This window comes from Myxine glutinosa, unplaced genomic scaffold (genome assembly GCF_964187855.1).
Source record: "Myxine glutinosa unplaced genomic scaffold, kmMyxGlut1.1 SCAFFOLD_2293, whole genome shotgun sequence".
In the NCBI taxonomy this organism is placed as follows: Eukaryota; Metazoa; Chordata; class Myxini; order Myxiniformes; family Myxinidae; genus Myxine; species Myxine glutinosa.
This window is the reverse complement of record NW_027618388.1, coordinates 30001-42705: the sequence shown is the minus strand read 5'-3', so window position 1 is coordinate 42705 and position 12705 is coordinate 30001. Positions and strand designations below refer to the sequence as shown.

Genomic DNA, 12705 nt, shown 5'->3' with positions numbered 1-12705 from the left:
AAACATCCTCCTACAAAATCTCCCCGCACAATATACAGCATGACTCACCTGGGAGATTCTTCTTCCTCCTCGCTCCGACACCTGCAAATCTTTATAAGGATTAAGCACGGCATCACGATGCAAATCCAGACTCTGTGCATTTTCCATTTCTTCCTTCTGCTGGTGCTCTTCTAATTCTGCCATCTCTCCAATTCCAATTTTCACGACTGCTTCGAATGATTCGGACTTAATTTCTTTTTCTTTCCCTCGACGACTGCTGGTCCGAATAAAATTTTCTCTCCTACCTCAGCGGTCGCCGGCTTTCCCATACCCCGGGTCGCGATCTCTACCCCGGTCCAGTTACCCGCGCCTTGCTCCGACTCGCTCAACCCGCGCTTCTCAAACCACGTTGCCTCGTCGCATACCCCCGCAACCGTTTCGCCCGGTTTGCTCCCAAGGTTCTCCCCTGCTGCCAAATTCGTCCCCATCTTTTCCATATCACACCTGGATTCCTCCCTTTTTGACCCTGCATTCATTTCTTTTAGTTGCTTAGTCATTTGAACACCCATGTCGTTAATTTCCCTGGTGGATATGAGCCCCTGGGCATACATTTTGTTTTCTTCATCCCACTGGGTCAAAAATGTCAACAACTGTCCCATTAAACGGTCCCATTCCGTTGGCACCACGGGCTCGACCCTCGTCGCCATGTGCGAGGCGCCGCCATTTTGTGCTGTGGCAACCTTATGTGAGGCGCCGCCATCTTGTGCGCCTGAACGCCCCTCTACCACATCCTCATCGCTCTCCTCCTCCAATTCCTCCCTGGGGTCCAGGGTTGCCTCTAACCCTTCTTCTTCTACCCCCACCGGCATCCGATCGCCTTGATCATCCATGGCACGATTTTAATTTGGAATATTAAATTAAATTTCGGCCGCTCGTAATTTCGACCAAATTTTAAGATGGATTAAAAATTTGGTTCGGGCCTCAAATCCCACTCCCGGACACCAATTGTTACGGAATCGGGCGATGGCACTCCCCTTAGCAAGGGGGGGGGGGGGTTAACCCCTTGTCTTGTTAAGCTGGCCGTCTCCGTTCCTGGAAGTATGACGTCACTTCTGGCTGATGGTATGTAGGGTCGTAAGCCCAATTAGTCTTAATACCTAAGTATTACCACCAGCCGTCATCGAGGAAATACTCCCGCCCGTGCCGCAGCGTAATTGATGGGTTGCGCCGAGTGAAGCGAACTGCGGCGCGGGCCGTCAGCAATGACTAAACCCGATTGCGAAGCAGTTCGGCCAAAATCGGGCCACAGGTATTCAATCAGAGAAAAGACAAAGATGATCGGACGAGAATGAAAACCAGAAGAGTACAGAGGAACAGGTATTTATTACTAATTATACAAGACTAAAGAAAGAGGAGGAAACGAAAGTAATATACAGAGAAGAAGACACAGTGCAATCCTTATACAAGCTTACTTATGGAACCCCAGACAACACAGACAGCACAAACTCATGTACACGAATGGGGAATTGCAGGCAGGAATTGAATGGAGGGAAGAGAAGAGCAGTCGGTCCACAGAACGGGTGACAGGGAGGTCCGAGGATCGCGGCACGACGTCGAGGTCCGTGTGCGCGCACTTGTTCTTTGGAGTTTGGTTCCGGCAAGTGCCGTCAGTGCTGGTTGGTATCGCGAGCACTCTCAGGCTCATCTGCGTGCACGTCTCTGAAGCTCCCTCTCGCGTCTCTGAAGCTCTCTCCTCCTCTTTCGTACCTCGTAACTGGCTCAACACTCAAGCGCCTTTCCCATAAGAACTTGCAAACTCACCACTCCACAGAACTGCGGTGGGGGCTTCGCACAACGGGTTATATGGCCAGCCCCGTTGAACCCTCTCAAACCTGCGAGATGTTTTTGTCCCCGCACTCTCAAGCCATGCCCACCGATTCCTGGTTTGTCGGCAAGGGCTGGCTGACTCCACCTTTGATGATGAGGTGGGGCCACGCCCTTCTTCTCCGATCCTGGCCTCGTGGGCAATGGAGTTTTGGAGCGAGCGCTAAGGCGGCTGCCGCTGGCAGAGGCGCTTTGGGGAAATTGAAAAGGGGAACTATCTTATTTGTTTGATGCAACGCAGATTCAACGATTGGAAACGTGGCCTTACCTGAAACACATAATAATGAAATAACTATTACGGGAGCCTATGATTTGCTACGTGTTGCAATGTGGACTAACTAAGGTGTGATTATTTCAATTAACAGCCAATTAAGGGGAAATGCACACAGGGGTTATTTATAAGGAAATTTACAACTAAATTTACATGTGAAGGTTCGAAAAACTGCAACAATATGTATTTATGAAGCTTAAGTACGCAATTAAAACTAAAGTGTTTGCAACATCAGGTCGAGGCTCCGTGAAATCCACTCGATTTACACAAATTACGTTCGCAATCAATTTTGCTTTCACACTACTAATCAGGACCTACGGGCACTTAACTGTATAAAGGGCAAACATACTGTTGTGCCCAACCGGAGACCATACTATCTGCCATGCCACCAGATACAAAGTATTACTCAGTCATTATTTTATCCGTCCCGCCAGAGGAAAAATCGCAGTATCTTTTTGCATTCACATATGGAGGACGCCCGTTTACGTAGACAGTATTACCACAGAGTTTCACAGACAGCCCACCCTATTTTCAAGGGACCTCCACAAAGAATTGTTTGGTGTTCAACTACCCCGGGGGACGGGTGATCCACCTCAATTCAGTATGTTGACGATCTGCTAATCTGCTCAAAGAAAAAGGAAAGCTGCAAACAATATACAATAGTGCTCTTGACAGCATTAGCTCATCAGGGGCATGAAGTAAATCAGGATAAGTTACCGTTCTGTGAGACGGAAGTTGTCAATTTGGGTCACACACTCTCAGGATGGACCAGGAAACTAACAACAGAAAGGATTACCTCAGTTTCGCATATCTCAGGACCAAAAACAAAGCGACAAACATTAATCCAAAATAAACTCGTGTTGCTTTGAGCATTTTAGAGATTTTCACACTTGGTATATTGAACGTTTCTCTCTGTACGTACGTATCTAATAAACAATCCATATTCATTGATACAGGGTTTGTTGTTCTTTGACACGAAGACCATCGCCGCCACTGGATAAGGTCCCACAGTTGACAATGCATGTCAGACCAGAAACTCCACCATGGAGTCCAACGAACTGTCCATAGATCTCTGAGATATAATTGTGAGGAGGCACAGATCTGGGGAAGGGTAGAAAACAATATGGACTGACACAGACTCTTCCTGGAGCTGGCGATTCGACCAAACTGAGCACCCAGAAAAGAAGGACCATGGTCAGGGAGGTGACCAAGAACACAATCACCACTCTGGCAGAACTACAGAGTTCCTTTGCTGAAATGGGAGAACCTGCCAGAAGGACAAGTCAATGCAGCATTTCACAAATCGAGGGTTTATGGAAGAGTGATTAAATGGAAGCCACTCCTGAGAAAAACACACATAACAGCATGCCTGGAGTTTGTAAAAAGGCACGTGAAAGACTGAGGGCATGAGGCAAAATATTATTTATTGATATTCAAAATGTTCTGCCGAAACGAAAATCAAAATATTTGGCCTGAATGCAAAGCACTATATCCGGCGGAAGCAAAGCATAGCTCATAACCCATCCAACACCATCCCTACCGTGAAGCACAGAGGTGGCAGCATCATGCCATGTGGATGCTTTTCAGCGGCAGGAAATGGGTGCCATTTTGGTGATGTGAAGTCAAACAAGTCATATTCACATTCAAACATTCACAATGTGCTCGTGTGTTTTCAGGCAGATCGAGTGAGTGAAAGACGTTTTGCAAATCGTGCATCAGTGTGGACATTGTCCCTTGTGACCTGTCAAGTAAATTTTCATGTGCTTTTCATGTGGAATGACCGATTAAAAGATTTTCTACAAATTGTGTTCTGGGCCCAGTCCTATTCCAGATTCATAAATTATCTCTCTTCTGTATCCATCTTGTCCAACCTATGGATGCTCTCCTGCCTCTCAATCCTCCCCACGCTCATTGTTTGTCCTAGCCAGCGTCCATCTCTTCCACGAGCCTCGGCTACATAAAAAAGGTAAAATAAAATGTGTTTCATGAGCTCAAATTATTTAATGAAGGATTTTACACAAATTTGGCATTTGCATGCACACTCTCTTTTGGTAATCTCCTTGTTCTCCATCTTGAATTCCATGCGTTTTTCAGGTGGCATGACCGATTGAAAGATTCTCCACAAACTGTGCATTTGTACGGTATTTCTCTGTTGTGGATTATCATGTGTGATTTAAGGTTGGATGACTCATTAAAAGATTTTCCACAACTTGAACATTTGTATGGGCGTTCATCATGAATTCTCATGTGCCTTTTCAGGATAGATGACTGGTTAAAAGATTCTCCACAAATTGTGCATTTGTATCGGCATTCATCATTATGAATTGTCATGTGTGATTTAAGGTTCGATGAGTCGTGAAAAGATTTTCCACAAATTGTGCATTTGTATCAGAGTTCATTATTATGAATTCTCATGTGTGATTTAAGGTTGGATGATTGATTAAAAGTTTTTGCACAAATTGTGCATTCCTATGGGCGTTCACCATTGTGAATCATCATGTGTGATTTAAGGGTGGATGATCGATTAAAAGATTTTCCACAACTTGAGCATTCGTATGGGCATTCACCATTGTGAATCATCATGTGTATTTTAAGGTTGGATGGTTGATTAAAAGATTTTCCACAACTTGTGCATTCGTATGGGCGTTCACCATTGTGAATTATCATGTGCCTTTTAAGGGTGTATGATCGATTAAAAGATTTTCCACAACTAGAGCATTCGTATGGGCATTCACCATTGTGAATCATCATGTGTATTTTAAGGTTGGATGATTGATTAAAAGATTTTCCACAACTTGTACATTTGTATGGGCGTTCCACATTGTGAATTCTCATGTGTGATTTAAGGGTGGATGACTGATTAAAAGATTTTCCACAACTTGTGCATTTGTATGGGCGTTCAACAATGTGAATTCTCATGTGTATTTTAAGGTGGGATGACAGATTAAAAGATTTTCCACAACTTGTACATTTGTATGGGCGTTCATCATTGTGAATTCTCATGTGTGATTTAAGGTTGGATGATCGATTAAAAGATTTTCCACAACTTGTGCATTTGTATGGGCGTTCACCATTGTGATTTCTCATGTGTGATTTAAGGTTGGATGATCGATTAAAAGATTTTCCACAACTAGAGCATTCGTATGGGCGTTCACCATTGTGAATAATCATGTGCCTTTTAAGGGTGGATGACAGATTAAAAGATTTTCCACAACTTGTACATTTGTATGGGCGTTCATCATTGTGAATTCTCATGTGCCTTTTAAGGGTGGATGACCGATTAAAAGATTTTCCACAACTTGTACATTTGTATGGGTGTTCATCATTGTGAATTCTCATGTGCCTTTTAAGGGTGGATGACAGATTAAAAGATTTTCCACAACTTGTACATTTGTATGGGCGTTCATCATTGTGAATTCTCATGTGTATTTTAAGGTTGGATGACAGATTAAAAGATTTTCCACAACTTGTACATTTGTATGGGCGTTCATCATTGTGAATTCTCATGTGTATTTTAAGGGTGGATGAATGATTAAAGGATTTTCCACAACTTGTACATTTGTATGGGCGTTCATCATTATGAATTCTCATGTGTGATTTAAGGTTGGATGATTGATTAAAAGATTTTCCACAACTTGTACATTTGTATGGGCGTTCACCATTGTGAATTCTCATGTGTATTTTAAGGTAGGATGACTGATGAAAAGATTTTCCACAACTTGTACATTTGTATGGGCGTTCACCATTGTGAATTCTCATGTGTATTTTAAGGGTGGATGACTGATTAAAATATTTTCCACAACTTGTACATTTGTGTGTGCGTTCATCCTTGTGAATTTTCATGTGCCTTCTAAGGTTGGATGATCGATTAAAAGATCTTCCCCAAGTTTTGCATTTGTTTGGGCGTTCATCTTTCTCTCCTTTGTGAGCCTGGTGTGAATTATTACGTGCAAACAATTCATTATTCGTTTTGTTGTGTTTGTAAAAAGTCCTCTTGTTTGTTTCAGTTGGCGAGTCCTGCTGGCCTGTGTCTTTGCTGTTCATAAAAGTAGGTGCAGTCTCCCTTGTGGATTCAATGGATCCACCTGTAAATACAACATCACATGACCTGTCAAAAAATCTGATTTTGTTCAATAAGCACAATATAATTCTGACGTACGTAAACAAGTACATGTGCATTTGTTACACTGACAAAAAGTTTAAAAAAAGAGTCTTCATGTTAATATACAGTACTGTGCAAAAGTTTGGGTTTTCCCCATGATATTCATACTTCAGGGTAAATTCATCCAATTGTCAGTGATAGGTCACTTGTTCATATTACTGCAAATTGATTGTTTCACATGCATTTGTAAAGGCAAACTGATGAAGTAAACTAGAGTTCATAGAACACGATACCCCAATGCAGTGTTCAATGATACACTTCAATTTTCATAAAATAATGATTTCAAATATCATCAAAAAAATCCCAAAGTTTCACGCTGTTGAAGCAGTCATATGCACCACCCTTATACATCAACCTATTTGACATGTCAAAGTACTACAAAACTGGATATTAGTCAGGTTCACTATGTTTTTTCGTTCAAAATCATGGGAGATTAGCAAACCTATACATTTTTGGAAACGTTATTACATGGAAAATCTGAAAATCAATGTTTACATTTGCCAATTCCAACCAATTCGATTCGACCAATTCGACCATTCGACCAATTCCATTCGACCAATTCGACCATTCGACCAATCGCTTCGATCGACCATTCGACCATTCGACCAATTCGATTTGCCAATCAATTTGACCGACCTTTGCTTGTGTGGAACAGACTGTGAAAACGATGCGGACTATATTGTCGGATACGACACACAGGACAGTGATGACGAACTCTAAATGGCATATTCTGTAATCGTGTGTTTGATGCCATTGACTGCCTGTGTATATTTTGTCATTGACTGACTGTGTAGATGTGAAGTTATACTGACTGCATGTGTATATATGATTTTGCTGACTGCCTGTGTATGTTTGGTGATATGAATTATTGTGACACATTTTGATGTTATTAGCTGCCTGTACAAAATGATAACATGTATTTGATTATGCAACTTATCACGAATATAAAGACAGTATTTTGCAATTCAAAACCTTTGATTCGTGTCTTACCATTCCCCATAGCACTAATTTGATACTTTCATTGGATTCCTTGTCCCTGAAAATATAGGTTTAGTATATTTTAAAAAGTTTTTAGGGTAATTAGAGGCAGAAATAGAACAAAATATGTATTTTACAGTGGCCATTTTGAAAATCCAAAATGGCCGCCATACAGGTATCTCTCCAAATGTAAACATTGATTTTTAGTTTCCTTATGCTATAACCTTTCCAAAAATGTATAGGTTTGCTAATCTACCATGATTTTGAACGAAATATAATTTATTGACATAGTGAACCTGACTATATTCTTGGGAGTATTAAAAGGTGACTTTTTTCCACAGTGTTCAAGTACATAATTCAATTTAAATTTTAAAAAGATTGTAAAGGTCGAATAAATTAATTAATTCTGGATTTAACTACCGTTTTACCCAGTACATCACCCTATCTTCCACATTACATTACTTATTCATTCCTGTTGTTTGTATCCTTTATGAGGTCCTTCAAAACAGCAAGATTCGTGTTTGGAATGATTTTCCATTTTGTTTGACTGACAGACAGACAGGCAGAGTAAAAATGTGATTTAACTCCTCTCTGCACATTGCACATGTACAATCGGATGATTTCAAATCCCAAGTATGTTAAAACGAAAGATTTGTCTTCCTATTTATGTCCAAAATAAAACATTCGATTTAAATAAGTTGTTCCTCGATCATACACTGATGATCATAAACTGCGAAGATGAACAGGCAGACACAGATCAATTGCTTAACCCTGTTTTTCACTTCACATGCGCAGGGTAATAACTTGAAAGAGCAATCACATTGCAGACCCTTGCCAGGACTTATCTTGTGTGGTGTATTTTGTGTGGCAAATATATGGAAGGATTTACGAAATGAAAGCTTTCCAGTGGCCAGCTCTAGGAAGAGTCCTGGTTGTTCCAAACTTCTTCCATTTAAGAATTATGGAGGCCACTGTGTTCTTGGGAACCTTCAATGCAGCAGAATTTTTTTTTTTAAGGGTTCCCCAGATCTGTGCCTCGACACAATCCTGTCTCTGAGCTCTGCAGGCAGTTCCTTCGCCCTCATGACTTGGTTTTTGCTCTGATATGCATTGTTAGCTGTGAGACCTTGCATAGGCAGGTGTGTGCCTTTCCAAATCATGTCCAATCAATTGAATTTACCACTGATGGACTGCAATCAAGGTGAAGAAACATCTCAACGATGATCAAGAGAAATGGGAGGCACCTGAGCAAAATTTCAAGTGTCATAGCAAAGGGTATGAATACTTATGTCAGTGATAGTTTAGTTTTTTCTTTTTAATAAATCTGCAAAACTTTCTAAAATCCTGTTTTCTTTGTCATTATGGGGTATTGAGTGGAGAAGGATGAGGGAAAAAATGAATTTAAATGATTTCAGCATAAGGCAGCAACATCACAAAATGTGAAAAAAGTGAAGGGGTCTGAATACTTTCTGAATGCACTGTATATATTTTCAGTATATTGCTCAGTTTAGGTGGGCGGCCAGCTCCAGGAAGAGTCCTGGTTGTTCCAAACTTCTTGAGAAGTTGAGAAACTTGAGATTGTGGGGGTTGTTGCAGGAGCAGAGATGTTATTTGTGTGGAGGTTTGGAAATGGTGCAGCATGCACTGAGTGCATGTTCAGTGGCATTGGCAGCAGCACAATGCAGGTGGCGACATGATCAGGTGCTGGCGGTGGTGATGCAGGTGGTGCAACAAGTGGTGCTGAGGTCGAGAGAGAGAAGAGTGGAGAAGGAGACTGATGGGGGAGAGGTGTTGTTTGTCAAAGAGGTGGAAAGAAGAGGAGGTGGAAAGCAAAAGGGCTGTCAGATGCTTGTGATTGGCAGGTGGTGGCAGACCTAAAGCCACAATTGGTATTCCCAGAGGAGATCTGTGTGACAAGGTTGCGGCCTGACAATGTCATTTGGTCAGGTGCAACAAGACAGGTCACCTTTGGGGAATTGTCTGTACCTTGGGAAGAGACATGAAAGAGGTGCACGAGAGGAAGAGAGGAAAGTACAGTGAGCTGGAGGCAGAGTGCCGGGAGAAGGGTTGGCGAATTTCTTGTCAGCCATTTGAGGTGGGGTGTCGAGGGTACATTGGCAATTCCTTTTCTGCATTTCTTGCTTGGCTTGGAGAGTGTGGGACAGAAAGAAGGAGGATTGGTGACAAAGTGGCCCAGGTTGCCTTGAAAGGCTCATTTTGGATATGTTTATGGAGGCATGTCGAACGGTGTAGGTTGAGGTTACAGAATAGAAATGGAGGTGTGTGTGTGTGTGTGTGTGTGTGTGTGTGTGTGTGTGTGTGTGTGTGTGTGTGTGTGTGTGTGTGTGTGTGTGTGTGTCAATGATCTGGTGTGTTTTGTTGGTGAGTGGTGAAGGGTATAAAGGTGAGTGTTTGAGTGTTTCACCATGTTTACTTGTTTGGTGCTGTGGATCCTGGAAGTGGAGGCGATTTTGTTGTTGTACTCTGCATTCGCACTGGATGGGGGTGGGGGTATGTACACATCCAGGTGTAGTTGCTGCATGTGGAGGTGTTCTAAAATCACAAGATATGGTACATTTTTAGATTTCACTCCAGATTTGGAGATTATTTAAACTACACAATCCTCATGTCTGAATGCAGATTTTGATGATATGCTTCAATTATGCAATGATAGTCGATCGTGTTTCTAAGGCAAGGCACGTTTGAGGAGGCTGAAACACAATGGCGGCTTAAGGACCCAGCGAGGTGCAGTGGGATGACCAAGATGGCGGGCCACTATATTGGTAAGCCACCAAATCAGGTTATAACATACCCAAAAAGCCGATTCAATAAACGTCCAGTTTTCAGCCTTGCAATCTGTTAGAGGTCCAGGTGTCTGCATGAAAAGTTTGGGCCATGAGGTTTCATGGTTTTGGAGTTATGGAGGAGACAGACGGCCGGCAGGCCTGCGGATTTCACGGAAACGATCGTTACCGATGGCATGTCGGTAACGCGATAGCAAAAACACGGAACCGAAAGTACGTTTCCCATTGCAGAAAGGCAGTGCAGGGCAAAAAGATGTAGTATTTACCTTCACGTGTGATTTTCAGCTCACTATTTTAGAAGTTGAGTTTTATTTCCAACAAAATTAGGTCGGCAAAGCAGATAGCATGTTGTTTCCCACATTCAGGTTCGCGATATGACTTTTGCTTTGACGGACATGCGCATTGGTCTAAAGCACAGACTTCCTTTTCAAAATGGCATCCGTTGCTAAGCGAAAAAACCCCGAAAATGTCACCTTAAAAACATTACGAAAATGGTTATTAAGCGACGATTTTGAAGCGGCATGCGATGGGGAAGGCCTGGTCACATTGCTTGCATTTGGTCACATGCGCCGGGGCATAAGTTTATCGAACACGATTTTAAATACGAACTTTTTCACGTTGTTCCGATGTATTATATGGACATGGGACTTGCGGAACATCGCACAGTTTGCAATACAATCCATTTATTGTCCAATGACCTTTAAGTTGTTGCACAGAAACTTATGGAAGTTGAACTATGTTATTAAACTGTTCAGTTTGACTTGAAATAAGTATTTTGTTTTGATTTGTTTCTCTCTAATTCTGTGGTGGAGAAATTCTGAAAAGCTGTGTCATAAACCTAATAATAAGGGAGAATCAAATCGTATGTACAGTCGTAGTAAGTACAGTGCTGTGCTGGACGCGGAGGGGTTCTCAAATTGTGCAGACCGAACAGAGGAGGGGGTCGATTTGTTGTTGGTTTACATAATAGTTGAAGCATTAACGGTGTCCGTTGTCGTCTTGCGTTACAACTCATGAGACAGAAAATATTGTGAAAGTCAGTTCTAAAAAAATGGAGAATCATCATAACTTAAAATAACAATAAAATTAAAAAAAACTTTATGTCATCAGGGTACACACAATCAAATTGACAGAATTTGCACTTCTCTGATAATAAACATCAACCTCAATAATGAACATGCGTTAATTACATTGCATACATGTAAATGACAGGATTTATTATTGGAGACAACATTTTAAATTTTGAATGAGACATATTTTGCTTTACAAATTCTGCAGGAAAAAAAATCGTTTCCCATTAGGTTTGGGCACGGAACAGGAATTTTGTTTCCCATAAACTTAAATCACGGAACCGAAAAACGGTTACTGATGAGATCTGAAATCCCCAAGCCTGGGACGGACAAACACTGCCTTTTAATTAATACACGCTTTATTTAACTTCATCTGAATTTTGTTTGTCCCATAACAAATCTTTGAGCCGTTCGTTTTCTTGGTTCCATATGTCCTGGAGACCTAAAATTTGGCCCTCTTTTCCAGTACATTTTCATCATTCAAAATTTAATTTCAAAAAATAGGTTTTAAACTTTTTAAAAATAACAGTTTGCACCCCTAAAACATGTTTTTTCGTTTATATATATATATATAAATATATATATATATATATATATATATATATACACACACACACACACACACACACACACACACACACACACACACACACACACACACACACACACACACACACATATAACAAGCATTCTGAGTATTGCGCTGCAATACATGTCCCCTACCGGCAGTCTGTCGTCCGGAAAGCTGTTGGGGAAATTACCGAGGGTTATATATATACACAAAGAATTAAGTTAAGCACCCCCCCCGTTTTTTTACAACCTTGCACATTACAAGTTTGTTGTCGTCAAAACAGTGTAATATACCCATGATATTGCTATATTTTCTGGAGAAGTGATATTATGGTCACATAAAAACATAACAATCATGCCGTTTTCAATATTTTATTCTGAATAATTTAAGGTGAAATTTTTTGGGAATTTTAGGCATATTTTCACCTCAATTTAAGTATGGAGCTATAGGTCCATCACGGACAGTGTGGATGACGTTTATGTTTTCTAACGTACAGTCATTGTTCTGAGAAGACCTCTAGCGATCTTTGCGTCAATAACGTGTGTAGGACCCACGTGATCGGATCACTGACTCAACCCTACGTCTCATAGACCCTGTAAGCCGTCGTATGCGTTGCTGTGGCAGGTTGTTCCATTCCTGATGTAATGCACGTTCCAATTCATCCAGATTGGCTATTGGAGGGTGCCGCACTACACAAAGAATATATATTAGGGGGTGCTTAACTTAATTCTTTGTGTAGGGGTGCTTAACTTAATTCTTTGTGTATATATACACACAGACTTGGCATTTAATATGGAATATTTTTTTTGTGGGGGTGAACTTACTTTTCAAGATGTCTTAGAACCAAACGTTCATTGGAATTATGTTGAAATTATTCTAGATTTTGTTAATGTGACCTTTAAAAGAAACAAAAACCACATTTGACATTTCGAAACAAATAAATTGATCCTTGAAAGTGATGTAAACTGATATTGAACTCAATTCAT

The 12705-nt window shown here is 41.1% G+C and overlaps 1 protein-coding gene across 1 annotated transcript; it reads right to left on the bottom strand.

The window, feature by feature from the left end:
- Nucleotides 1-3541: 3541 nt before the first annotated feature.
- On the bottom strand, nt 3542-9823 carry LOC137418898 (uncharacterized). The gene is made up of 2 exons (XM_078769371.1): nt 9700-9823; nt 3542-6219 (listed from the first exon to the last, which is right to left on the bottom strand). Exon 2 carries the CDS (start codon nt 6176-6178, stop codon nt 4604-4606), a length of 1575 nt encoding a protein of 524 aa, XP_078625497.1. The 5' UTR covers nt 6179-6219; nt 9700-9823; the 3' UTR covers nt 3542-4603.
- Between the last annotated feature and the right edge of the window lie 2882 nt (nt 9824-12705).

What these genes read in the sequence shown, in the direction of transcription:
- LOC137418898 (XM_078769371.1), bottom strand. Translation starts at nt 6,178, where the DNA reads ATGAACAGCAAAGACACAGGCCAGCAGGACTCGCCAACTGAAACAAAC.